The following is a 27,299-nucleotide window of genomic DNA, read 5'->3' as shown; positions in this document are numbered from 1 at the left end:
CCTCCGGAGTCTTTCTGATGGAAGATTAACACATTAAGCAAACGCCCATTATTTAAAAACCCCCCACACTAAGACCAATACAAACAGAAAATAGACTATTCAACTGCAGCCCACGGCCTGAAATTGCTCGGTTGTGATATATCCAATTGCTTTCCTTTTGGGAAATAGAAGGCCGCTTAATAATGTCTGAGGTTGTCTGAGGTATATAAAAATATAAATTATTTTTATGCATTGATCTAATGTCAAAAACTGAAATCAAATTCGCACAAAGTAGATTGATAAGCTGTGTGATTTTTTTTGGGGGGGGAAATAGTGAAGACAGATGAAGTGTGGCATCCGACAGAGGGCGCTATAAAGCTGTGTCTTGTTAATTAAAAACGATTTTAAAAATAATAACAATAAGTGGAATAATTCAGTGATTTGGGGAGAAATTACAGACATTTCTGGGATACATAAATATAAATATATATATTTTTTTTATTTGAGCCATTCATTAGACTTTAAATCAAACATAAAACAGTTTGGACAAAGCCGTTTCTCTAAAGAACTTATAAAAACAAATGTAATATTTTATTGCCATTCATGCAAACTATAAGCAAAATAATAATATAACTTCAAAGCGACACATTTAATTTCAAACGAAGTACCTTTAAGGAAACAGCTGCGCAAAGATTTATATATTACTATTTTTTTATTTAAATTTCACCCAAGTGATTTAATTTTTCAGGTTTTCTCTCTATAGATTCCCTCTCTTATGTATAAAACGTCCTCGTGTTTTTTTTTTTTATTTATTTTTTGTTGCTGGTATAAAATAATCAACAGTTTTCATGCAGGTTGTCGCCTTAAATTCCTTAAACGCACCACAATAAAAATGGATTATGATCTGAGCACAGATGAAGTGGAATAAATCCGTTGGAGGATGTGCGTATAATGAAAAGCATCAAACATTCCTTTTTATACATCCCACCTCCCCGTTTTTTTTTTTTTTTTTTTTTTTTTTACCCCTACAATAAGATTAGTTTATAATGAAGCTTTTCATATGAAACTGTTCTTTTCAGTGAGCGCAGGTGTACAATTGGGGGTGGAGGGGGAGGGGGGGTGGGGGGTGGAAAGAGGTGGAGGGGGAAGCTTGAGGAGTCTCACGCCTAGGTGCGAGCAGATTATTCAAATAGGGCCCAAGGCGTAGAAGTAGGGATTGGAGGCTTGCCTGGCGCACAGAGCTTATATCACAGCGCTAACAGGCAGCGCGGAGCGTCATTTGGACTCCAGCCTCTGACGGGCGCATCACGGCTGGCTCCGCAGGACGCACATGCACCAAGTCCTTGACGGAGGGACGGACCGCGACCCGAACACACTAACTGGTCCCCTGTCACTTGCTTCCAGAGAGACTTTTGGCTTTTTCCTCTGCTGGGAGAGGCTTTGTCGAAGTCCTCCATGATGCTTGGAGCAGTTAAAATGGAAGGACACGAACATACCGACTGGAGCACCTACTACGGAGAGCCCGAGGTGGGTACCTTAAATATATATATTTTTCCCCGGTCTAAAGCCGATCCCATTTTATACAACTCAATATTAGCCCTGAGATAATATTAACTTTGTGATCAAATATTGACTTGAGGCGCCTCCAAATCCTCCCCCATCTCCGCACAGTGCGCTATCCTATCCTAACAAACTTGCTTGACATGTAATGGGGGGGTGGGGGGGTGAGGGGGGGAGGAAACTTTTCATGCGGATATTAAAACTGATTATTGTTATTTTTATTTATTTATTTATTTATTTTGGCCACGTCTACTTTCAATAAACACCTGTGGTGTTTGGTTTAGGTTAAGGCAATTGGTTCACATGCTGTATATGTGTTGCAGACGCACGGGAAGAATTGTTTGAAGCTTTATAAAGCCTTTGAACATTTTAAAGCGTTACTATAATTTGTTTTATTTGTCATGTTATGCAGATAAACATTTGAATTATTTTAAACGTTTTACTCTAGTTAAAACAAATTTTATTTCTTTGATTAATACTTGATTATTATTATTATTATTATTATTATTATTATTATTATTATTATCATTAAATAACAATATCAGATTTACAGCAGATTTAATTAATAATAGCAACAACAACACTTTTGTGTGTAGGAATTATTGATCATGTTATTTCCTGACTGTGCCAAACTCATGGCTGCCTCTCTTCCCCCCTCCACACTTGACAGTGTTACACCTCGGTTGGCAACATGAACACCGGCCTGGGAATGAACTCCATGAATACCTACATGAGCATGTCCGGCATGAGCACCACGGCCAACATGACGGCCAACTCCATGAACATGTCCTACGTCAACACCGGCATGAGCCCCTCCATGACGGGCATGTCGCCGGGCACCGGAGCGATGAACGGCATGGGCGCGGGCATGACGGCCATGAGCGCAGCGCTGAGCCCCAGCATGAGCCCAATGACCGCGCAGCCCGCCTCTATGAACGCTCTCACCTCTTACACCAACATGAACGCCATGAGCCCCATTTACGGACAGTCCAACATCAACAGATCCAGAGACCCCAAGACCTACCGCAGGAGCTACACGCACGCCAAACCCCCTTATTCCTACATCTCCCTCATCACCATGGCCATCCAGCAGTCTCCCAGTAAGATGCTGACGCTGGCTGAGATCTACCAGTGGATAATGGACCTGTTCCCCTTTTATCGACAGAACCAGCAGCGCTGGCAGAACTCGATCCGTCACTCTCTGTCATTTAACGACTGTTTCCTCAAAGTGCCCAGGTCGCCTGATAAACCCGGGAAGGGTTCCTTTTGGACTCTCCACCCGGACTCCGGAAACATGTTCGAGAACGGCTGCTACCTGAGGAGGCAGAAGCGCTTCAAGTGCGAAAAGAAGATGTCGCTGAAGGACGGCGGGCGAAAGGCGGGCGACGCCGGCTCCTCCAACAGCAGCTCGGAGAGCTGCAACGGCAACGAGTCGCCGCACTCCAACTCCTCCTCCAGCGACCACAAAAGGTCCCTGTCGGACATGAAGGCGAGCCAGGCCCTCAGCCCGGAGCACGTCGCCGCTGCCGCAGCCGCCGCCGCCTCACCGGTGTCTCAGGGGCAGCACCTCATGTCGCAACATCACTCCGTCCTGGCGCACGAAGCCCACCTAAAGCCGGAGCACCACTACTCGTTCAACCACCCGTTCTCTATCAACAACCTCATGTCCTCGGAGCAGCAGCATCATCATCACAAAATGGACTTGAAAACGTATGAGCAGGTGATGCACTACTCCGGGTACGGCTCCCCGATGGCCGGGGCGCTTTCTATGGGCTCCATGGCGGGGAAAGCCGGCCTGGATTCCGCGTCTATACCCGACACATCTTACTACCAGGGTGTCTATTCCAGGCCGATCATGAACTCCTCGTAAACGCTGTGGACTCTCCTCACCTTAGATTTGTACATTTGTAAAAAACAAAAACGGAAAAAATATAGACTTTGTGTACAATATGTATTTCAGATATTTTTGACGTTTGCCACCGTTTTAGTTGTCAAGTTTGTTAGTAGCCTAATTGCTTATTTTGAAGGAGAGGATGTGGAAGATGACAAAAAAAAAAAAAAAGGTGAACATATGACGAGATCTGTTCGGCTTCAGGACTGGACCCCAAAGATAAAACAACAAGTTGCTGTAAGATAGCTGACACCCGCTCATCGGGATTCCTAAATGAACTTAAATGCATCACAGGATTTGTTCAATCATTTGTGTAATTCCTATTTATGGCTTGTATATGTGTATTCTTGTAGTGACAAGAACAGAATCTATATTAAAGTGTTATTGGTTTTGTTTTCTGAATATGATGTATTATTATTATTATTATTATTATTATTATTATTATTATTATTATTATTATTATTATTATTATTATTATATTGCCATTAGGACATTTATCACAAATTTATTTATCAAAAATTTGAATATTATTTGGGTTTTCATTGCTATTTTATGAAACATTCTTTCCAAAATAAACAAACAAATAAAATTCTATGTTTTAAAAAAGTTGAAAAAAATAAATAAATTCATACATAACATAGACAGCATTGGAAATGTTAAACAATAATGGCTAAAAAAAACATTTTAAACGTTGTTTTGCTTTAAAAGCTAAAAATATTTCTTCTAACGCTTTTTGAAAAAAACAAAACATATCTTTTATTGCTCAATAAAGAAAACTTGTAAGACATATTTTCTTTTTTATTCCTAAGATTATTTTAAAGTTTAATGGAAAAGTCTTCTTAAAAATGAAAAAAAAAAAAAAACAATAAAAAAACAGCACAAATAAATAAATAACAGAAGATCACATTACTTACGTTAAGATGCACGCATCTTAAAGTATGCCTATACGTGTGTGACTGACTTTGGTTTATTTAAAGTTATTCTAAATTGTGGAATATTTTTGTCGCCATGATGCTTCCCTAATAAGGCCCATAATTTCAGTTGAGGGATTAATAGCTTTGCAGGATAAAACCGAGACAATGCTCACAATTTGTCTCCCAGGAAATGCAAACAAAACAAATATATGCTCATTAATCCCAAACAGAAATGGAGATATTAACCTATCAACAACTCTGCATTTTCGTCTGGAAGGAATGCCATTAAAATTCATAGAAAAATTAGTTCTTTACCTAAAATAATATGCTTTTTTTATGTAAAAAAAGAAAAAGAAAAGAAGAAAATCTCTACGAATCGTGGGTACGTCGCAGAAAATAACAGAAAGCAAACCCATCAATGATACGCTTGCAAATCCAGGGTAAAACTGATTTGCTATAAGGATATTTAATCAAGCGTTCAAATTCCCCCACATACAGTGCGCCAGTCAAACACCATACAGGCCTGTCAGTCTCCCACTCTGACATGTCTTCCATTCTCCCCATCGCCCCGCACACACATTGCAAAGTTTAGATCAGTGAATAAGATTAAGTGTCATTGTCAGACAAGAACAACCTCCCGCAGTGCAGCAGAATAGCTGCTGCAGAGGAGGCCTGGTTTGGGGAACTGAACTGCCTGAATGTGATGCTCTAACTTCTCTTCCCACAATCTGGGGGCTCCATTGTCTACTCCCTATTTTTTAAAGTAGCGGGACCCTCCCTTCTTGTTAGATAAGGAAGGCTGACTGTCGTCTGCATGAATCCAACACCATCCACCATCACCCCCCTCCTCCACCCACCCGCCCTCAGCTCGTCCCACCGTCACAAACTCAAATCCAAGGCCGGGGACAGTTTCTGCCCCCTTTATAGCCCAAACGTCAACCCCTTGGAACTTCTGAACACGTAGGGGCCAAAAGTGTGCGTTTATTCTCCAGACCCTCTTTGCAGATCGCACTTTAAACAGCGTGATCTGCGAATAAACAAAGCCAGTAAACAATGGAGTGGAGGCTATGCCCGCATATAGGAAGAGTACACACACACACACACGCACACACACACACACACACACACACACACACACACACACACACACACACACACACGCACAAACCAAATTGCACAAGTGTAAACTTTGAATAGGACGCCCGCGGCTCTGTAAATTTACACAGACATTAAATTTCGTTCTATTCATTTTAGACATATAATGCTAAGCTGATTTTTTTTTTATAGCGTGCTGATCGATATCTCTGTAAAATAATCATTTTTTTTTTTTAACTAGCGTGGCAGTGAAATCTTTGCTTTGGAGCTAAAGTCAACAGTGACAGAGTTTGAGCTCAAATAAATGCTGTGATGTCTGGAGCCCTTTGCAGAAGGCAGAAGGCAAGCTTCTACAATGGGCTTCAGTGGGGCTTGCCAACAAGCACCGGCTATTTTACACAGGTACGAGAGCTTTTATTTTCCATTAAAATATTGCGTTTTCACTTGGATTCTTTTACTTGAACTGTACAACAAATTGGTGGCAATTCGTGTGCATGCAATGTGGGCGGCAGAGGTTATTTGATATCCCGAGCTAATGGGGGGCGGAAAGGGGGGAGGGAGGGAAAGGAGATCTATTGGATTTATGTGGTGCAAAGTGGAAGAGATCTGCAGGTTGTGTGGTGGAAGCGAGTTTCTGTATCTCTGATCTGCGAGCCGGGTGGAGAGCCGCCTCTGCGCTGTAAAAACCCGATCTTGCAAAAATAACATTTAATCTTTTCCTATTAAATTTAAATAGAAATTCGCAGATATTTTTCCCCCCCCCTTCTTCTCTATTCAGGCGCATTGTATCAGCAAATATTGTTTTGCATGTTGTTTCAAACCAGACAGCACGATTGACTTGCGGATGTCTGCACATGTTCGGCGACGAATGAGACTTAATGTGGACTTGAAGACACGCGGTTGGCTATTTTTTGCAGTGTGCGGCTGATTTATATCACGTTCCCAGGCTCGCATAGGTTTGGATGTAACTTCTATCTTGACACTGTGTCGCTGTTGTTCGATGCAACTAGTGCATTTTGTTAATGTCATCTTTTTTAATAATGAAAAATAACCATAAACATTTGCATGACAATAATGTTTGTTGGAATTATACATTTCTCAAAATAACCCGCTCCATCACGTAAAAGAAAGCAGCATTAAGTAATGCGCAATAAATAATAATAATAATAATAATAATAATAATAATAATAATAATAATAATAATAATAATAATAATAATAATAATAATAATAATACATTTAAAACGAGTGTTTTTGAAAAAAAAATCTTCAACAGGCTGTAATGAACGAAGAGCCCTTTTACAATCCCTCAGCCAATATTAAACATTTGCCTCTCAAAGCGGCTTTTACCTCCAGCCCTTTGAAGGTTTGATAACCCCGGTCAAGACCCCTTTTATAGCGCGCTTTGAGGCCGGGAATGATCTTTTGGATCTCCGCAGACTTAAAGGTAAGGAGCCTTGATCTGCTCTAGAGGAGAGGAAATATGCAAAGAGGCCGCAACATTTTACATTCGTTATTCTTCTTATCTTAACTTCTTGTTCAAGTTTTTTGAATCAGGGAAAGACGCCCCTGCAGCACCATCGTAGTCCAGCTCATGGGTTGTTATAGCAACAGAAAAAAAGAGGATGTCCGCGCCTGTTGATTCTTTTTTTTTTTTTTTTTTTTAGCCCGTTAGCCTGATTTCTTTGCATTTCTTGAGCTCAAATTTGCGTATTTCTTGATTAGGGGCCTGCAGATCAGACCCCCTTTCATGCTGGGAAACAAAGCACCCAGACGCACTTTTTTTTTACATCCATTTAAGGATTTGGCTGCAACATTTGATAAAGTCTGAAAAACTTGGGCACTGAGCGGGGATTATCAACGCATATTTCTGATAATCACAGTTAAAGAGTTTAAAGATAAACTATCCGTGTCGCAACAATGGCTGGCAATTACCCCCTTTTCCTCATGTCTTTTAATTGCTTCTAATTGCATCAATCTTCTAAAGTGAGACATTCTAATGCTTAAAGGCGAGTTTGGGCCTCCGTGTTCTAGGAGTGACTCATATTATAAGCCAGATATGAGCATCCACCCATGGGCGTCAGCTCTACGGTACTTCCTGACGTAGTCAATACAGGCCGAAGAGGGGGAAATTGGAATCATATATATATATATATATATATATATATATATATATATATATATATATATATATATATATATATATATATATATATATATATATATATATATTTTTATATTTTATTTTTTTTTACATATTTTACAATAATACAACTGACAAGATCTGCTAATTTGCAGTAATTAACCTTCACTTTGTCAAATCAACACTGCTCGATATCTATGTGTGGCTCTTTCCAGGTTTATTAAATAACTTATGTACGGGGGTCGCATGGTGTTATGAGGCCTATACCCCGTAGAGAGAGCATTGCCGCACCTTCGTGGGCTGCATTGCGCGCTGAAGCCCGCGGACTGGAACACCCAAGTAGATCTGTCTCCACGGAGACGGCGGGACACCGGTCCAACAAGCTGTAATTCTGTCTCAGCCTTTTGCAGGGGAGGGACCGTCCACACTAGCCCGACTTAACTCCTCTTTCACCAGAAATACTCCTAATCCTATATCTTAGCAGGGCAAACTGTCGTCCCTCAGTATATTAAAGGGACCACAAAGTCAGAACTCCAAGCCACCCATGGTTTCACAGCAGGGCGGCCTATCCCGGTGAGACGCTCGGTGCCCGTCACTCCATCCACCGTGTGCGTTTTTCCCTCCTTTTTTTTTTTTTGCTCTTCACTTTCATCACTTTCAAAAATCACTTTGATTTATATTTTTTTAAATAACAGTGTAAGGTCTGTTAGAATACGCTTTACAACAGGCCTAAATTTGATAAATGTAATTCACCACACTGGGGGTTCAAATATTTTTTTGATTAAAAATATTCAATAAGCAGTTTTTCATAATTACTGTTAGTCTTTTTTTTTTCTTTTTTTTTTTTTTACCAGGGGTTATCTATGCATTTCAAAATGGACGTTCTTCACAGTTAAGGTTCACCAATCTCAACTATTAAGGTGTAATAAAATAAAATAATAATAATAAAAAAAACACTACGTGATTGAAGTTGATATCGTAAAGGCACTAAACTTTAAACAACTACAAACAATATAGGTTCTATTACATATCAGTCCAAAATACATCATTTATAAACCTAAATGTCCATGCACTTGTATTACAGACGTTTACTAAATAACATAAAAAAATTAAAATGTAATATATTGCAAACAAAATTACTTTCCAATTCACTGATTGTTTTTGTTGTCTTATTGTCTTATTGAAGAATCTAGCTTGAGAATATAGTTTTATCATTAATTTTAGATGTACTAATCATAGCATATTTTCCTGGCAACTTATTATTTTTGTAAAAATGGAAAATAAAAACACTAAGTGAATAAGTTGACATGTCTGTTTTGGTCTTTTCACATAAAACAATACATTTTGGGGGTGAACAGCTTTCTGACAGTAAACATTTTACCTTAAGAGAGTTGATGAGTCATTTCCTTACAGCTGGATCACATTTGTTTGACAAAACATTAAATTATATGGCCAAAATGTACATTTGCAGATTTTCTTTCTCATCAATATCTTGCATCTTGGAAGTTATTCCTGAAAGGCTTTCTAATAAAAAAAATAAAAATAATAATAATTCCTTTATTTTCAGTCATCATTGTTTCATTTTTTTTTAATGTTTTTTGTCACCACATTTTTAATGAAAGTTTACTTCCCCCCCTCCCACCTTCAAATTATTAATTTTTTAGTTGTAAATATCCATTTTTGTTTTCTTGACTGCCACAATGGAACGATTTAGTGCATGTCGAAACATGGAGATGATACGTTTTCATGACCTGAAATGGTGAGAAATGCAGAAAAAAGAGAGGGATGGACCGATGGACAGGGTGAGAAAGCGGATGCTATCTGTGATGTGTCTGCACTCAGTTCTTGACACGACTCTGTGACATTCCAGCGCAGGACTCCTTCAAGTCCTGAGAGAGAAAACAGAGCAGGGAGACAGAAAGAGCCATCAACAATGCCCATTGAGTACTGTGAGGCAACAGCTGGTGGGATATGCAGTGACCTAAAGGCAATCCATTCAGGCCTGGACGGGGTGCCTCTCTATACCCTGCTGCTTTTATGCTTCTGGAAGTGGATGGATGGTCAGTGTTTATTCTCATCATGCAAACTGAAAAGCAACAGTCTCAAAGAAACCAGTGAATATCAATCGTTGTTAACCAGATTTCAACTTCTGAATCGGAGAGTTCCACAGACGGAGATAAAACCGAGACGCCGTCGAAGCTTTTGTTTCAAACGAGCTCTGAGTTGAGGCCCAGAAGGGAGGGTTAGAAGAGCTTCTCAAGACATAAAGCATCCAGAAAAAAAAAAAAGAAGAAAAAAAAAAAACCCCAACAAAATCCTCAATGCAAGATAATAAAAGTGTGATCATCCAGGCAGAAAAATACTATATTGGATGGAGATTAATATAAAGTCAGGCATCAGCTGGAAGCATTTGTGTTCACTCGTGCTTCTAGCCCCTCTTTGACAATTCCACAGGCATTTCCCTTTGGGCCTTGCGCCTGTCTTTGAGATCAAACCTTGCTGGCAGAGCCACCATAAAATGATATGTCAGTCAGGAGAGGTAAAAGGATGCCTGCTAGACTGTGATTGATCTGCCGTGGTTTCTTTATTCCCCTCGAGACTCGATACATCCAGGTTTCAGATTCCACTCTCAGAAGCAGCTGATGAATAGTACCACGTATATATGACTTTTTATGAGCCATTTCCACCCTAAGTGGCACATTTAGCAGCACATGGTCATAACATGCAAGCCAAGTTGCTGCAATATTCCCTCACTTCCCCCTCCTGAGCTCCTGTTTCAGGAAGTGAAAGCAAAGCTTTGCCAACCAATCACATCGAAGGACATCCAACTCATTAAAAGTTAATGAAACCTATAAACGTAGTGCGCCAGCGATTCATTTAAACCCCCAATCCAATCTCCTCTCTCTGCAAAGGCAAACAAGCCTGTGTGCCCCCGGTGCTGTCCTCGGAATAACAAACTACGGAATATTTTGTCCTGCATATGTTCACTCATGCAGACATGTGCACATTGATAGGATATCTTACAATGGGACTTGTCCAATTTAGAAAACAGCAAGGGTGGTGTGCTGCTGGGGGTGGGGGGTAACTTCGTTAATCTGCTTTGGAGTTGAATTTAATGCATTTGCCTTACATTGCACTGCTTGTCAGAAACTACGGCAACGGATGTGCCATTTCGACATTCATGAGAATCACTGACATTCAAATAATGTGCCTATTTTAATATCATACACGAGTGAAAGCCAGATCTGGGTGAAAAAAAAAGAAAAAAAGCTGTTTATACATCCTCCCATTCATGCAAGGGTCTTGATCCGTACCGCGAGACAAGGCCGAGCCTCTCCGTTCACACCAAACATCATCTATCCATTTCATTCACCTTCACCAGACGTCAAGTGCTGCTCCTAACACGATGAAAAGCTGTCAACAGCAATAAAGTCCCACTTTACTGGTGTCAGAATTAAAAAAAAAAAAAAAAAACATCACTCCTAATTGTCTTTCATAGCCCTATTTCACACAGCTTTGTATAGCGCCTCCCTTGGGGGATTCAAATTAAATTCACTCCATGTATGTAGCCACTGTCAGCTCACTAATGAATTCCCATACCCTGACTCGAATCAAATTAATCCCCAATTTAATTCCATATAAATGGCTGTGTTATTTATAAAGGGGAGACGGATGCTCAGATGAAGGATTGAGGAAAGCTGGGAGGTGTCTATAAGGCTGCTGAGCAGATTATGGTGAAGGATGAATCCTGTATGTTTTCCCTGACAGCAGAGTAGTCCCCTGATACACACTATTTAACCCTCGCCTGCTTGACGCTGACAGCAACATCTCACCATTTGTCACCCAATATCCTTTCAGATTAAGGAGTCAACCGGCAGATTTATTGGTCAGAGCTGTGGCACTCTTATCTTTAAGTGGCACATAGAAAGATAAAACACGAAGGCGGACATGTTGCACATCACACAGTTAAATTAGCTGTGGGCATAAACACACGATTACACTTTGGTTTCATGTGCAAAAGGAAATCGTGCATGGTTCATTGCATAAAGAGGAGGTGAACATTTTGCAGAACAGCTCAGCGACCGCACATGCAGCATGACAAATTATTTCAGTAACTACATTTAAAAGGTGAAGCTCATGTACGACGTGGATTTATCACGCAGAGGGATGCATTTTGTTCTGATTTAGAGCTGTTGAAAACCCCGCTTTCTGCTCAGAAAAAATTAAAACACTACATAAGGCCAATGAAAAATGTTGACAGTAACCTCAGCCTACGGGAAGTATGTGCTTGAATTACTGCATCAAAGCAGTGTGGCATGGAGGCAATCAGCCTGTGGCTCTGCTGAGGTGTTAAGGAAGCACAGATTGCCCTAATAGCAGTTTTCAGTTCTGCTGGATTGTTTGGTTTGGTGTCTCACCTTCTTATTGACAATACATTATGGCTTCTCTTTGAATCTTAAGTCGGGCAAGTTTCCTGGCCAATCAGGATCAGTGATCCCATCATTAAAGCAATTATTTGTACTTTTGGCAGTGTGGATTGGTGCCAAGTTCTAGTGGAGAATGAAACGAGCACTTCTGGTAGACAGCTGAACTGACTTTCAACTTTATAGAACACAGTGGACCAACACCAGTAGGTGACGTTACTCATCAAATTAATTGATGTTTATAGAAACTTCACACTGAACCTTAAGTATTAGGAATTTTATGCCTTTCCACGTTTCCTTCCACACTTTGGGAGCTTTGATTTCCAAACGAAAGACAAAATGCATTTTTATCTCAAAAGGGAAATTTGGACCATAAAAAGTCTAAATATCTGAGAAAGGGAATTGCAAGTTTTCCTTGGCTACAGGATTAAAATATATGTGTGATTAATCTTTTTTTTGTTGGTATCCAGCAATAAACACTGTAAATATTTTAACATTTTATTCTAATTTATTGAGTTACATTTTAGTATCGCATGACTGTGTGATACTAGCATTGCCACTTTGATTTATCAAATTCAGGATTGTAAAGGAGCTTTTTCAAGCAAATGGCATAACACAATGCAGCCCTGTAACATACTGCTAAATGAATTTTGGATGCAAATATAATGGCCAACTACATTACACAACCCCTTTGAAACAGAGATGTTGGCTCAAAGTTCAGTTACTGATGTGTGGCTTCAAAGGCTGTAACTGCTGGACTGCCATTCCGTGTCCAACACTAAAAAACATTTATTTAATCACTAAAACAGCAAAAGATAAAATTGCCTTGAATGAGTTGTTTATTTACGATAAGTACAACAAATTTAAGTGTTCAAGATGCCAGAAGTTTTAATTTTAACTGTATCAAAAGGATAATTCTGCCAATTAAGCACAAACATATCCAAGCATTAACTGCTGTGAAATTAAATCCAAAGTTAGTCTTTAAGCTCTTCCTCCCTTGAGTGCCTTAATACTAAGTCTGGCTATATTTGTTGATCAGCAAGAATTGTAAATTCACCAAAGCTTAGAGTGACATAACATTCATTGCGTTGTTGTTTCCTACAAATAGTGCAGGACATTAAAACCCAGTGAACAAGTTTTACAGTAACAGGCTGTTGTCTGACACTAATTTGGTTCCTAATTTTCAATAAGCTGGAAGTACATTAAGTGTTTCCACTTTTTATTGTCACTTTAATCAGCGACAACAATAAAGAGATTAATCATGTTGTGACAGTGCCTCAACGGTCTCTCCCCGAGGCCAAGGCCTCTCGTTTGTGGAACCGTTAGTGACTAGATTTGAAGTTGTTTTACAGGTGGAAGTTTTGCTTAATTACTTGATCACACTCACCAAATGCAATTGTGCATAATGTGTTGCCGGGAGGCCCAAAGAAATTGTTCCAGATACAAATTTTTGTTTTCATTTTTACTTTGTTTTACTTACAAATATGTCGTTCACATTAAGAGTTTCTTTATTTTTTAAGAGTGCTCTGAGCAAGACAGGCAGGATTAATGATTAAGACTGGACAAATTAGAACAATCAAAGAACACATGCACGCACAATCTTAATCTAAGTAAATAAGAAGTTCTTTGTAAATGCTCAAGAGAGTCAGTACTCCTAATATTGCCAGTCATCGTGTGTCCCACTTTTAAAATGTATTTCGAAGCACAAAATTCTACCTAAAATAGTACCTAGAACTTATAGGCTTTGAGAGAATGCACATAACTATGACTCTTAACTCCTTCACTCTTTAGAGACATAAATGTAGCCAATGTTTTGGGCTATCTCCTTTGCTGTTGATCAGAGTTTCATACTGAGACATTTGATTGTGATTATCAGCTGTGTTTTAGATAGATTTTTTTGTACATTTTTGACAGATCTTTGATTCGACAGATGTGATTCGGGTAATACTGGAAAGACAGTTTTATGTCGTGGTGTTTCTCCAGGCTCATTTCTGGGATCTACTCTTTTCTTACTCTTCATACTTCAACTAGGACAGATTCTATAATTAATGTCTGTCATCTCTAAGCTGATAATATTCAGCTGAGATGCTCTTTTGGGGTTTATGGACTACCTAAAGGAACGAATCGGGTTAACAAAGAAATGTTAGATCTACTACAGATTAAGTACCTTAATTTAATATAATTGTAACTGGTACAAACAAAAGAGCGCACATCATTCCACTATGGACTTTCCCGTATTGGATGAAAGTTAATTTTAGAGGTTTAGTCCTAAACTTCAGGCCTTAAATAGAAAAGCTTCCTAATATATTCTGTACCTACTACAACCTGTTTCTCTCCTTTTGTTCCCTTTGATCTTCAGGCCAGAGTTTGCCGATGGTCCGACTCACTCATTCAACTCTCGATGGATCTTTCGAGTTAGCACCAAGACTTTGGAATGCAACTCCTGTAAATTTTTGCTGCACAAATACAATTGAGTCTCTTGAAAGGCAGCTAATTGCTCATATACAGTATAGACATGGCTCCAGTCAACTCCTGAAATTGAATGTTTCCTGCTCTGCAATATATATATTTTTTTATTTTGTTTGATATGTGGTGTTCATACTTTTCTTTTAGGTAAGTGTTTTTGGGCAGATTTTCTATTTTTCTGTTGTTTTATTCTTTGAAGCACTTTTATCAGTACAAATTGCTAGAATGAAACTTTCCTTACTCACACGCTTTATTACTTTTAGATTCGATGGGAAAACAGGAATTCATTCTGAAATAGAAATGTCAGTTTTTGTTTGAGATGAAGCTGAAGCATGACTGACAAAATAACCACAAAGTAACCCCCACACATTTGTACTTCACGTTCCATCTGTGAACTGTGAATAGTGGTAATGGGTGGCAGGTTAAGTGACTAAGATTTGATTGGACAGTTTCAAAAGCCAACTCCTGCTGAACGAGGGCCAGCTTGGATGCGAATGTTGAGATATACATAACCATATCATCAGTGTAAAAGTGGACATTTCCAGTGATGACGTTACTGACAAAGTTATTTATATGCAGGATGGAAAATACTGATCCTTAGACAGACCAGTGTGATATATTGTGTTTTGTTATAATGTAACCATTAGCATGGGAGGAATATAAGGACGACAGACGGTTGTGAAGTCCATTTGGCCATATAGGGAATATTTAAGAGCCCTTAAAGCTTCGTCCACCAAATGTCTGAACATCTATGGTTTATTGAGGCATCTGTAAGCCGACACACTTTATTGCCAGACTTGGCTCGTGCACTTACCATCCTGGAATAGAAGAAAACACACCCACACAAAAAGTTTGATGTTTGCCTTTGCTCTACCAAATCCTTAACAGCCGCGCTGTAGCCAGTCGCCATTCACGCCTTTGTGCTGTCAACAACATCTAAACGCATCATTTGTATTGCAGCAAACCATCCCGGTATGTATCCAATACCAAATGTTTGGCGACTCCTAAACAAAAAAACAAAACAAAAAAAAGGAAAAAAAAAAGGAGAAGGAGGAGGGCTAATGCATAATTTGGTAGAAAACATTTTACAAAACATTTGGTAATAAGAAAGAAAAAAAAAAAAAAACGTCGGCGTTGGCCCTGAGGCTTAAAGCAATTAATTCAGGATCCTGACATAAACTCTCCAATCCTTTGACAGCTTGGAGCCGAAATAAAAATGCTAGTTCTCCTGGGAACGGCAGGAGATAGCTGGCTCTTTTCTGGACTGTTTGCTCACTGGCCCTGAGAGCAATCTTCCCCAGTCAGAATGAAATGCAAGGACACAAACAATGTACCGACGAGAGAATAGGAGATGGGGAATGAACAGTTTGGACTATTTGCTCAGCAGAAGGGCAGCCACAATGGCCGGCCCATGGCTTTCCCATGCATCAAGCCTCTTAGTTGTAGGCCTCCCTTTGTTGCCTGGTTTCTTCTTCCCTGGCCAGATAAGAGCCCAGCTGCCCTATACTTTTAATTCCCATTGTACACCATACTGTATGGTCATTTATCTGTCTACTTTTTGCCTGTAGTGGTGGGTGTTGTCTAATTGAACAGGTTATCGCATGTGTATCTCTGTTGCCTGCATGTGTGCTCGTTTAAGGTTGAATCGCTCCCCACTTTGCTATAAAAGGCAGGGTTTAGGCCGGGCCTGTGGGGGGATAAGGCCTGACCTCTCTTTTCGTCTTCGAGAGAGAAGCACAAGTCAATAACAGAGCGCGATAAAGATGCAGAATTTAACTTCAACCTAAAGCCAAATGTATAATTTTTTTAAAGCAAATCCTGAGATCTTTGCCTCCTTTACAAAAGCACTTCTTTCCCCAAATGCTTTTTGGATTAAGTAAATATACTGTCTGGCGTGCTTACAAGTTCTTTATCTTTTTGGTTATAATAATTATAAAAAACATAAAATATTAATTCTGAGAAAAAGGAGAAATCCAAGTGATTAAAAAAAAAAAAATAAATATATATATATATACACATTTAATAAATAATTATACATTTAAAAATCCGTTAGGGCTTTAACATTTTAAACAACATTTAATACTTTTATAAAGAACAATATTGCTGAGCAAATAAAAAAATGTTTAAAAGGCAGAGATCTCAGGAGTATCTGTGTCAAAGACAACTTTTTTAATACAATAAGGTAAAGGGGAGCCATCATCTTTATAATGACAATTAAATTGCCACACAAGCCTATGGCACTGATTATGCTGCAACAACAACAAACTAAAGAGGGGACAAAAGGTGTTATTAAGACAAAATTATTTCTAAAAATCTATTTTTAGAAATCTTAATTTCTGAAATTTATTTATTGTTTCAGGCTTTAAAGGATTACGAAGCATTTTGAATTTTTAAAGAGATTCATGTTTTTGAACAAGTTATTGACTTACGGAGGCATAAAACAAATACTTTGGTGTGGTATTATTAAAGGCGCTCTGAGGTTTTTCATCCACACAAAATAGGCTAACGATGATTCATACATAACAATTACAATAAGAAATTTTAAAAATTGGAGATGTTTAACAAAAAAATTCTCATGAAATGTTCAATGTTTACAAAAATCTGAATTTCCTACTTTTTTTTTCTACTTCCACTTCTTTGAATCTTGATTTAATAGGAAAACCACGTTCTTTTAAAACAGAAAATGAAACTATCATAGTCAAACAAAGAACCAAACAAAGACTTCAAGTTAAAAGAGGAAACCCTCAGAGGGAAAAATAAGACAACCATAGGAGCAGTTTGGTTGTTTTGCATTTACATTGAACTCTTGTCCGCTGAATGTGTATTCCCACTCAATCCGTGTGATATCGTCTATGTGGCAGGAAGTAGAAGCAGGCCGATTCTGATGCCAGGGCTGTGGAGAAAAAAAAAAAAAAAGAAAAGAAAAATAGGAAAGGCTCTCTAACAAACAAACAAACAAACAAAAAATAGAGGAGCAGTGAAATGCATAGGAGGATCAATACACATAAGACGGAAGAGCGTATTCATGCATGTGAGCAGACACTTGCCAAAATACAAACACACGGCGAGACCCATCCCCCTCTGTAAAGGTTGTGGTGTCAGGACCCCTTGGGTGGTCAGACTCAGGATGATTTCGACACAATATGATGTTGTGAAGCAGCCCTTAAAAAAAAAGAAGAAAAAAAAAAGAAAAAGATGTTCAGTGCCTGTTTTTACTGTCACATTTGTATAAAGCTCAAATGTTGTGTAAGCTTCCCTTTTTTCCACTGGGGTTAAAATGTATTTAAACAGTGTGATGATCTGTGGTTACAAAAAGCCTTTTCTACTCACAGACGCAGCATGAAAACTGTTCTTTTTTTCGCCAGCATGAAAATACGACTCATAATGACTCCACAATGGTTTATTCTAATGGCTAAGCTCTTAATCTATCAGATCAGATTTCAAAGTGCCAGAAGCTGTGCCAAGGCAGGTCCCAGGAAGGAAAACCCTTTTGTTGGTTGGAGGGGGGGGGGGGGGGTGTTGAAATTTCAAATGTGGGACCAGACTTCATTATTACAAAAAACAAGAAAATAAAAAAGGTATGACACGGTGTGAAATCACCCTTAAAAACCAGCATCATTAGGAAACAGCAAGTGCTTGTTTTTGCATCCGCCTTTGGTGCACCGACAGTGCTTTGCCAGCATGTCAGACCTCAGGTACGGCAAGATAAATAGCCGTCTTATGTGTGCTTGTGAGAGCTAGGCTCCTTGTGGGGTGGTGCTCCCAGCTTCACGCTCCAGCAGCGCTGAAATAAAGCTCTGTTCGAGGCATTTCAACACCGCTTAAGGTTGTCCTTTGCCGTGTAATTTATGAGCTGAGAGGACTCCGTTTCTAAAGTTAACCGCGACCTACAATCTTCCAGCATTCATGGGTGGAGAAAAGAGCTGTGTGAGTCATAGGAAACTTACAACACTGCTCCACTTACCTGAAACAGTCTGAGGGGTGCCCACGGTTCTCTCCCTGGTGTTTGGTTCAGTTGCTAAGCGTGGAGGTGATGTGACCCAAACTAATTGGATGTCCAGGTACTTTAACAGGTTAGCTGTCACCTGTAAGGTCAGTGTAGAGGTGCCAGGCTGAGGTGAGGAACACTGGCTTCTCACCACAAGCTTCTCAGTGGGTGGTCAGATGGAAGGAAGCACAGAGAGGCAGAAAGACAGACAGACGGGCGATTTGCAAGGATCCTCTTGGTTGCAAGTACATTATAAAAAAAGAAAATGAATCTTAAAATGGAGACATGTTCATATATCATTTTTTTTAATGTTAAAATTAAGTTCAGACAAATTGTGAATGTGAAGCATGGTGCTTTTAATTTCTGTTTTAAACAAAACTATAATTATGGTAGCATAGTTTTCTCCTTTCAAACCCAAGTTTTATATTTATATATATATATATATATATATATAGAGTCATTTTAGATCTGTCAACATTTAAATTTATATCACATGTCTCATGTTTGCCCTTCACTAACTTACTCACTATATTTTATTGCTGTGGTGCCACATAAAGGGAAATTGGACTGCACATTATCAGCTGATTTACATGTTGTTGCATCATAAAACTAAATGCCTGTGTAAGTATGCTTTGTTTGCATAATATTATTAATAAGAGCAGGAAAGAGGCATAAAATAAAATTTACTGGCGTTTTGAAATTGCTACATGTATGTTTTTGCTGTTTAATTCAAACAATTTGGAAAATATGTGTTGAAATATTATTGCTTGTTTAAAAATGTATGAAAACAATTGTGTATGCATTTGATATATTCAATAAAAATTTATTAAATTATTAAACAAAATGCACTGTAATTTCACATCATAATTTAAATATGCATTTACTTCACAGTGTTTCATTACATAAACACTTTGAGCACTGTTCTAAAAGTTTAACCAGTGTGAGGGTCATTGCTTTGGTCCGGTCCAGGGTCACCATAACCAGTGGTTATGGTGACCCAGTTTGGATTTTTTTTTTCTTTTTTTTTTTTCTATACTTTATTTTTGGAGTCAGCCAAAATTCAAAGAATTTACTTGTGCTTTCTAAAGAAGTGTGCAAGCTAAATGAGAACTGAACACTATTTAGTTACATTCATATAATTTAATTAAAATCCCTTTTAAATGTTTTGAAGCATTTGGAGTCATATATGTTTCAGTGAAAGTTTATAAATTAGCAGTAACTTAAAATAAAGGTTTCCTTTAATTTCTTATATTATGTGCATATCAAATTTTGTTTAGATTTTTCATTTTTTTTATTTTTGCAAAAAAAAAAGAAAATGTATTCAGCACACATCTCAACTAGACACAACTACACCTTCATATACCTTTTAAGCAGCCTATCAATGTCAACACCCGGTAAACACCTTTGACATACAGGCTTGAATGCGACAAGCGAGTTAACTAAACATTCCTGGGTGTTCTCCATAAAAGGTCTACCCCTCTTCCACAGGGCTGCACTGACCCATCTCACAGTCCAAACCCCACTTCAGAAAGATGCGCTAAAAACTATTTTTCCTCCACGTTTTTCTTTGTGTATTTTAATTGCACAAATGAATACTAAGACCCGTTAAAGTATCAAAACATTTTCAGGTGGAATAGTTAGCCCCGTATGATGCAGATTTCTTTGTAAATGTGATTTAAAACGGGAAGAGAGGAAAAAAAAAAAAAGCTCTGTGAGGATTTGTGAATTTGGGAGTATAATTCCGGCCCCGAGCTTATCTGCACACCCAGACTATTTGAGTGTTTTGAGATGCGGGCTCCCCGAGGACGGATCGAAGGCTTCCTAGTAGAACTGCACATCAAATAAATAGGAGGATGGGATTTATATGGAGGCTGTGTCTCTGTCAAACAGGGCTCTGCTGACTGAAGTGATCCCCACGGCCCGAGCGGAGGAGAGGAGGGAGAGGAAGCCTCAGAGGGAAGAGGGATAGCTCTGGAGGAGCCTCGCTGACGCACTCACGCTCACACAAACTCAAACACAATGTCCCCCTCAGTCCTGGGCTGTGACCGGCCCGTGGCATTGCCCAGGTATGTCAACTATGTTTGCCAAGCCATCCATCAGCAATTCTCCTTCCCTCTTGAAACAGGAACTTTTGTTTGAGACACGCACTTGTTCAGTCCGTCATTTGACTCAATTCAACCATTTAATTTTCTTAAAAATGAAACGGAGGATGTTATTTACTACTTTTTTTTAAATTTCTCATTATTTCCCTCCTATTTCAGGTTCCACAGCACAAATGTGCATGTCAAAGCAAGTTAGTACAGTTTAGGGACATCAGTGGCTCTTATCGCTGGTGACCAGGGTTAGCAAATAAAAAACACTGTAGAGAAGTTGAGCTGCATGGAAGCAGGGAAAGATTTATAGCTGCATGACACTCTCGCAAGACAAAGACGTCCTTTTTTTTATTTTCTGGTTAAGTGCTTGGACCAAGTTGAAACAGAAAAGAAAAGAAATTGCTGGATGACTGAAAGGTGTTATTTGTTATTTGTCATTTGTACGATACCTAAATGAAAAACAAATACCAGAAACCAACATATCATTACATTTAAGCGAATTTCCCCCGGTGACTTAAGCACGAGCATTCACCATTGTTGGGCAGGCTGAACCGACTGCAATCCTCTCAAAAAGAGGCAACGTGTGGGCTGGTATGTTTGCTAAAGCACCTAAAGTTTGCTAGCTGGAGCCTTTCTTCATTCCCTGAAACGCAACCTTCATTTATCTTTTGCCTTCCACTCAGTGCCAGAGAGAGAGCAGATATCACTAAAAGTGCCATGTTAATGATTGACTCCCGGCGCACTGAGCATCCGAGATCGAGTGGCCTGCACTTGTGCTGCATTTTCAGCCGTAAATGTTTGTGGTCCCACTATCCTCTTCAGGTTTCCATACAGTATTATTAGCACTGAAGGGGAGGTTAGGGTGGGGCCGAAACAAAGTTTCAATAAAGAACCATTGGCATGCTGAGGTAAATGGCAGATAAGAGTTTGCCGCCGACCCTTTCAGAGCTTTTTATATGAATGTGGCTGAGCAAACCTAATCTCCCCCTTCCAGATAAATCTGTCCCTGCTTTGTGAAAGCAAGTTTGTGCATTTGTATTACTCCCCTGCTCCAAAGTCGACTTTGACCAACTTGAAATGAGTCCCAGATTTCTCATTGACGGTTCAAGATGAAGAGCAAACTGAGATTAGGGGATGTTAATTAATTGCAGGCACTGTCCAAAAACGCCTCTCCCTTTTTTATTTGCCATCATGCCAATCAGTTTTTAATTTTCACTTCTGTTAATGACGAAAAAAACAAAACAAAAAAAAAAACAAAAAAAAACTGAAAGGATTATTTTCTGTTAAAATGCTAAAAGTCATACATATCTAACTACATAACACTGTCAATCCTGATCTGCCATCCTGGAAGGTAGAGGTAATTGCTAGTAGGTCAGAGACCATTACCAGTACAGACGTCTTCTGTCTTGGGGGATGAAGCAGTGTAAAAATGAATTGCAAATATTTTAGCATTTAATAAAATGTTAATCTATAGATTTTTAATGTGATCGAATCAAATTAATTCAAGTGGTTGAAATTAATTATCCTAATTAATTGAGTTTTTATCAAATGCCAATTTAAGCCAAGAAAATAAGTCAAGCCTTTTGGTTCGAATACATTTTGGTTGATGTTTTTTTTATTTATTTATTTTTTATTACTTTCAATGTCATCTTAAGTAGTCTTGTACATATTTTGGCTCTGAACCTTATCTGCTCTACTCACTTGCTGGACTGTCGCAGCTAACTTTAATTCTGGAGACATTTCTTGCAGCAAGATATTTTGCACTCAGTTGAAAATGCATAATCAAAGTGGTGCAATGATTGGAAAACACTTTGTTGCGTGATTTTCACACAGCACACGGTCTTATTTAAGGTCCAACTGGGTTAAATAACAACAAAAAAGTTTCACCCAATCAACCACTCAGCACAGTTTCCATTCCAGTTCACTGAACACTCTGATGCCTGATGTCTGTGCATCTTCTTTCTGGTTGACAAACTTTAGTTACCGTACTACCATCCACAGAGCTGGAGAGTATCCATCATTATTAATACTGACAGATAAACAGTCATCAGCTTCATTACAAATGATTGTCTAAAACATAATAATAATCAAAGCTTTGTAGCGATTGCTCAGTCCACTGAAATGTTTTTAAAATGAAAGTTGCTCAAAGATGGCAAAAGTCTGAATTGGCTTTGGCCCCTTTTAAACTAGTCAGTAGATGTAGTAGGACTAAATGATCTGAATTTATAGTAAGTTGCTAAATTACTAGTTCTTGTCAGGTAAGACATGAAATGCTTCTAGTTTTTCAACCGAAACATGTTAAAAACTAGCTAAAGCGGCAGGATGTAACTATATTTTTATGATATTTGTATTTGTTACGACTGTCACTATGTTGTGGCAGTATGGCATGAGACCTCTTCTCAGTGTTACTATTGTCATCTGCAGATGTGCATCTCCTCAGAAACAACCAATCAGAGCCAGTAGGAGGGTGTTAACGCTGTCAAACATGCTCATATACATGCTGATCAAATTACTAATGGCAGAAAAAATAAATGGGACTACTGTTTATCCGCAATCATTGGTGGCCATGTTAACTTGTCATGGCAGGCTCTGCTGTCGAGAAGAAGCTGTAGAGAGAAAGCGGGAGGGTGTGGGCAACATATAGACAGGCATAATTAACAGCACTGGGACCCTCCACCTTACTCTGATTGGTTGTTTCTGTGCAAATTTCCACTCATACTATTGAGAACACTGGAAGAAGGCAGAAAAAGGTGAATGTTTTTGAGCAATGATCTGTATACTTTACTGCCACAACAGAGTAACAGTTTGGACAAATATATACAAAACATTTTTTTCAAATAAAAGTTACATACAGCAGCTTTAATTGTCCATTTAAAACTATCTGCTTTGCAAACTTGTTCTTGACAGATGTAAAATGTGACTCAAATTTCAGAACATGAAACAGCTACACTGCAGTTGTCACATGAAGATACTTCAAAAGGAGCTTTATCGTCTGTCAGCTCGAATATGTCACCATGACCTCACAATGTTTAAATAGATCCTGATTATCTCCCTTTAGTTATTGCTGCGTCATGGTTATTTTGTTTTTTTTAAACCTTGTGTACAAAACGTAGGTTTCAAAACCGAGTGACAAGGCTAGTCTCTGCGATAAAACTGTTGGGTCTCAGGATAATGATGAATCAAGGGGATCAATAAGGATGAGCTTTGTTAATTTAAAACATTGTAATGTACGGTAATGTCACACTATGTCACTGTTCTTTCCATCCTCTGCAGAAATTTATGGATGTTCCTGTGAGGACACACGTCCAGGCAGCCCCACTTTCACCTCCCTGCATCATTTGAGCTGAAAGCTCCTTCCTGTCGATGCACTTGGCTATATCTGCGTCTGACCTGTCTGCCATATGTAATATCAAAGCCTCTGTCAGCACGGAGCTGAATGGGAACAAAAGAGATGCCTCTATTAATGATTAACTGTTCTAAAAGCCCCGGCTTTTGTATTCCCATGGTGCCCAGGCTATCTGGCCACCATGTGACATGCTCACAGCATTTTTTGAGCAGATTGGGGGAAAGCTAGTGAGCAAACACAGGTGCTTTGGAGCAGCGGTGCCGACGCTGTCAGGGACAACCACAAACAAGAGCAGCTATGCCTGGCTAAATGAATCCCCACCCCTCCCAGCACCATCACCACCTCCTCAACCCCCAGCTCTGTCACCAGCTAACTTGTTTGCTAGCTCCCTATAGCTTTCTCCTTCTGCCTGGTCGCCCCCCCCCCCCCCCCTCCACCCGCCCCTCTTCCTTGCACAAATGCAATGTCCGCTGCAGTCAGGCTCCAGAACTTCTCACACTCTCCAAAGAAACAAACAAATAAAAGTGAGGACGGCCGACCACTTCTTTGAGGTGATGGCATTTGCTGCGGTCATGACTAGTGGGAGAGCAAACAAATTAATGGTGTCCGTGTTTTCCCTTTCTAAACCAAACTAAATGTCTTTTAGTTCAAGTGGGGCAATACGACTGACCCCGGTGTCAAATGCTGCGTAAAGGTTGCACACTCTTGCACTTGAAATACTGAGAAGAGGCCATAAGAAATTAACCAGAACTTGAGTATTGTTATATAAAAGTAGAGAAACAACAAAGTAAACATGTAAAAATCAAAATAATCTATTGAAAAGTGAGAGTATTTTAGCAGCAAGCTGTAACCAAAGATGACTGAAGTGCTTAACCTTTTCATCACAGTGACTTGGGGTGCTGTGTCTCTCAAGTTTGATAAGACAATCAGATGATAGGATGGCGTTATCTTAACACGGCTTTTCCGGCTGGGAGACAAATGAACAGCGAGTGATAAAGGGAACAAAAGCTTTGCTCTTATAGGCCGGTACCTCAGAGCAAAGGAAAAATTATCAGAGTGGAAAATTCACAGAAGGTGCCCATATTTCATTTTCAATTTGGCTCTCAAGCTAAATCACAGGAACAGCATTTAAAAAAAAAAAAATCATTTTATATCTTTATCATCTAATGATGGATTTTGGGTTTGAAAACTGCATGTACCTGACCCTGTAGATCAGTTATCAAAGGATAAAGGTGATAAAATGTTTCACAAAAACTGAGCATCAGGGAGAGAGGAATTAAATCTATCAACATACAAGTAGCAAAAACAGAAAAAATAGGTCTGACTATAAATGATGAGAAATCAAGGAAAAATCGAAAATGTCAGCGCTGTTTCTTGTGTTTGAGATGAACAGTGTCTTTTTGAACCCTCCACTGATCAATGAAACCTCAAGTGTCTTTGGGTTCTCTGACTTTTGCAGCCTATTTCTCACAGTAAGAAAAAATGTGTATACACATGAATGTGATCCAAAGTTTTGTTTGCCCATTTCCTAAAGAAATGATTGGAACTACGTATAATTTAAAACGGAATATATTGTCATTTATGAATAAAGTATTTTATTTTGTAAGAAATGTGTTGTGTGTTATTCAGGATATAATTTTCTGTATTGCTCCTCATTTTTTCCAAACCCTGAGCACCCATGGACTCTGTGGATTTACAATGTTGGCCAGTTCTTGTTTTTCAGGAGCCCAAAAAAGTGCATTGGAAGTGTGACTTTCTAAGCTAAAACGCTACATCCAAATCTAGCCTAAACACAGATGTTGAAAAGTCAGGCTTTGTTAGCCTATTTGATCAACCCAAATGACCTTTCCGCCACTTTTGGACATCGACAGATGTCTTTATGAGGACGTGTTTTCAACTTTCATTCTTCAAGCCCTATTTTATGTTGTTTTCTCGCCAACACAGCCTTGAAAAGTCTGGAATTTGATTTCATTTCACAAGTAAGAAAAAAACCCACTTTGTAATGATAATAATAAATCTATTAATAATTAAACTTTATATTTAAAATGTCTCATTTCTTGTTAATTTGCAACGTCATTGATGGGATTTCTGCCCAGTTTTTTGGATAAGTTCAGTTTTTGAGTTTTTGGAGCTGGAGGTATCCTCACTTACATATTTTCTGCAAGGTTCATCTTATTGCTTTTTTGGCCTCTAGACCCTTTGGTTTTACACTAGTTGAATGAGTTGAAAAACATATTTAAAATTTTTCCAACACCGATTTGATAAATGAAGGAAAATAGATTTTAAATACACTTGATCTAGTTGAGAAGCCTAAAAAAGCTGCAAAATATCCCCTTGCGATACTCTTAAATTGGAATTTGATGTAATTGTTTTTGACAGATTTGCCTTCCTTTCACCATTTTTCCTTTCACAATTGAGTTTAAAATAGGAAGGGGTATCTTGTGGGAAGTTCATCTCATTTCTGCTTTTCTAGTGATTCCCTGCAAGGATTTAGCTTTTCCTCCACGTGAGCAGAGTCTGATCAGAAGAGTTACAAATCCTCTGCTTCAGGAGTTTGACTGTAGTGCACAGGCCTGCAGGCCACAGTACAGAGTTGGGGCTCCAGCACCTCAAGAGGGATTTGAGACAACATCTTTGTTGCCTTCTCATTGTACAGCCCTGAAAGTCGTCCAGCCTCATTGTCTGTCCAGACTCCTCTCAAACCTCGGCTGCAGTCAAAAGAAAAGTTTTCCAGTAATGAGGTAAGACATGAAAGCCACCCAAACACAGCGACATGTTGAAAGGGCTCGTTTGATCTTGCCATGCACAATGGTAAAATTTGAAAAGAGCAAGGTGTGCTTTAAAACTGCAATGCACCGCATTAACCCCTTGTCTTTTGACAGGTCCACACCTAGAAAGATGTAATATTCCACTCAATAGAAAACGTAGATCCTGAGTAATGGCCTCCTTGTGGATCGGACGACCTTTGTTCTAATTCTGCTTGCTGCTTTTAAACACAGTCTGCTCAAGAAAGACTGAGTTGCCTTCTGTTCAAAGCTCTTTCACGTAAAATAAACCCCACACTTGTTCTTTGTAGTGGTACCTTAGATAATTCAGTTATACTTTAACTGGTGTTTTCATAAAAGTTGTGGCTCCTGAAACCGCAGCGTAAAAATGTAGTGCATTTAACGTAGTGAGAAAAAAGACACTCAACAGCATTTTGGTGGAGCAGAGAGATTACCACGCAGTCGGCCATGGCAGTCACGGGTCAGTGCAGGCCGACTCCGTCTCCAGACTCTGTTAACTAAGTGGGCCAGCACTATCTCTGTTCAGCCACCAAACAGTTTGTTGACTTCTCAAGGAATGCTAATAAAACTCGTCTATTTAGAGAGATAGATCTATTGGAGCATTTCAGCATTCCA

The 27,299-nt window shown here is 39.0% G+C and overlaps 1 protein-coding gene and 1 long non-coding RNA gene across 2 annotated transcripts; both read left to right on the top strand.

Moving 5' to 3' along the window:
- Positions 1-1,099: 1,099 nt before the first annotated feature.
- foxa2 (forkhead box A2) lies at positions 1,100-3,832 on the top strand. The gene is made up of 2 exons (XM_008399554.3): positions 1,100-1,506; positions 2,210-3,832. The coding sequence occupies exons 1-2, from the start codon at positions 1,435-1,437 to the stop codon at positions 3,407-3,409; spliced, it is 1,272 nt and encodes a 423-aa protein (XP_008397776.1). The 5' UTR covers positions 1,100-1,434; the 3' UTR covers positions 3,410-3,832.
- Positions 3,833-5,218: 1,386 nt separating this feature from the next.
- On the top strand, positions 5,219-25,499 carry LOC103458613 (uncharacterized). Its single transcript, XR_532595.2, has 3 exons — positions 5,219-5,841; positions 20,350-20,525; positions 23,826-25,499. It is a non-coding gene; the product is annotated as an uncharacterized LOC103458613 (long non-coding RNA).
- Positions 25,500-27,299: the final 1,800 nt, after the last annotated feature.

The sequence above is a fragment of the Poecilia reticulata genome, chromosome 22 (genome assembly GCF_904066995.2).
Source record: "Poecilia reticulata chromosome 22, P_reticulata-male-v2, whole genome shotgun sequence".
Taxonomy (NCBI): Eukaryota; Metazoa; Chordata; class Actinopteri; order Cyprinodontiformes; family Poeciliidae; genus Poecilia; species Poecilia reticulata.
The sequence above is the reverse complement of the archived record's forward strand: the minus strand, read 5'-3'. Positions and strand labels throughout refer to the sequence as shown.

Excerpts from the sequence above, each read along its gene's own strand:
- foxa2 (XM_008399554.3), top strand. The coding sequence starts at position 1,435 with ATGATGCTTGGAGCAGTTAAAATGGAAGGACACGAACATACCGACTGG. Across the intron at positions 1,507-2,209 it reads CCTACTACGGAGAGCCCGAG|TGTTACACCTCGGTTGGCAA; the intron begins GTGGGTACCTTA and ends CACACTTGACAG.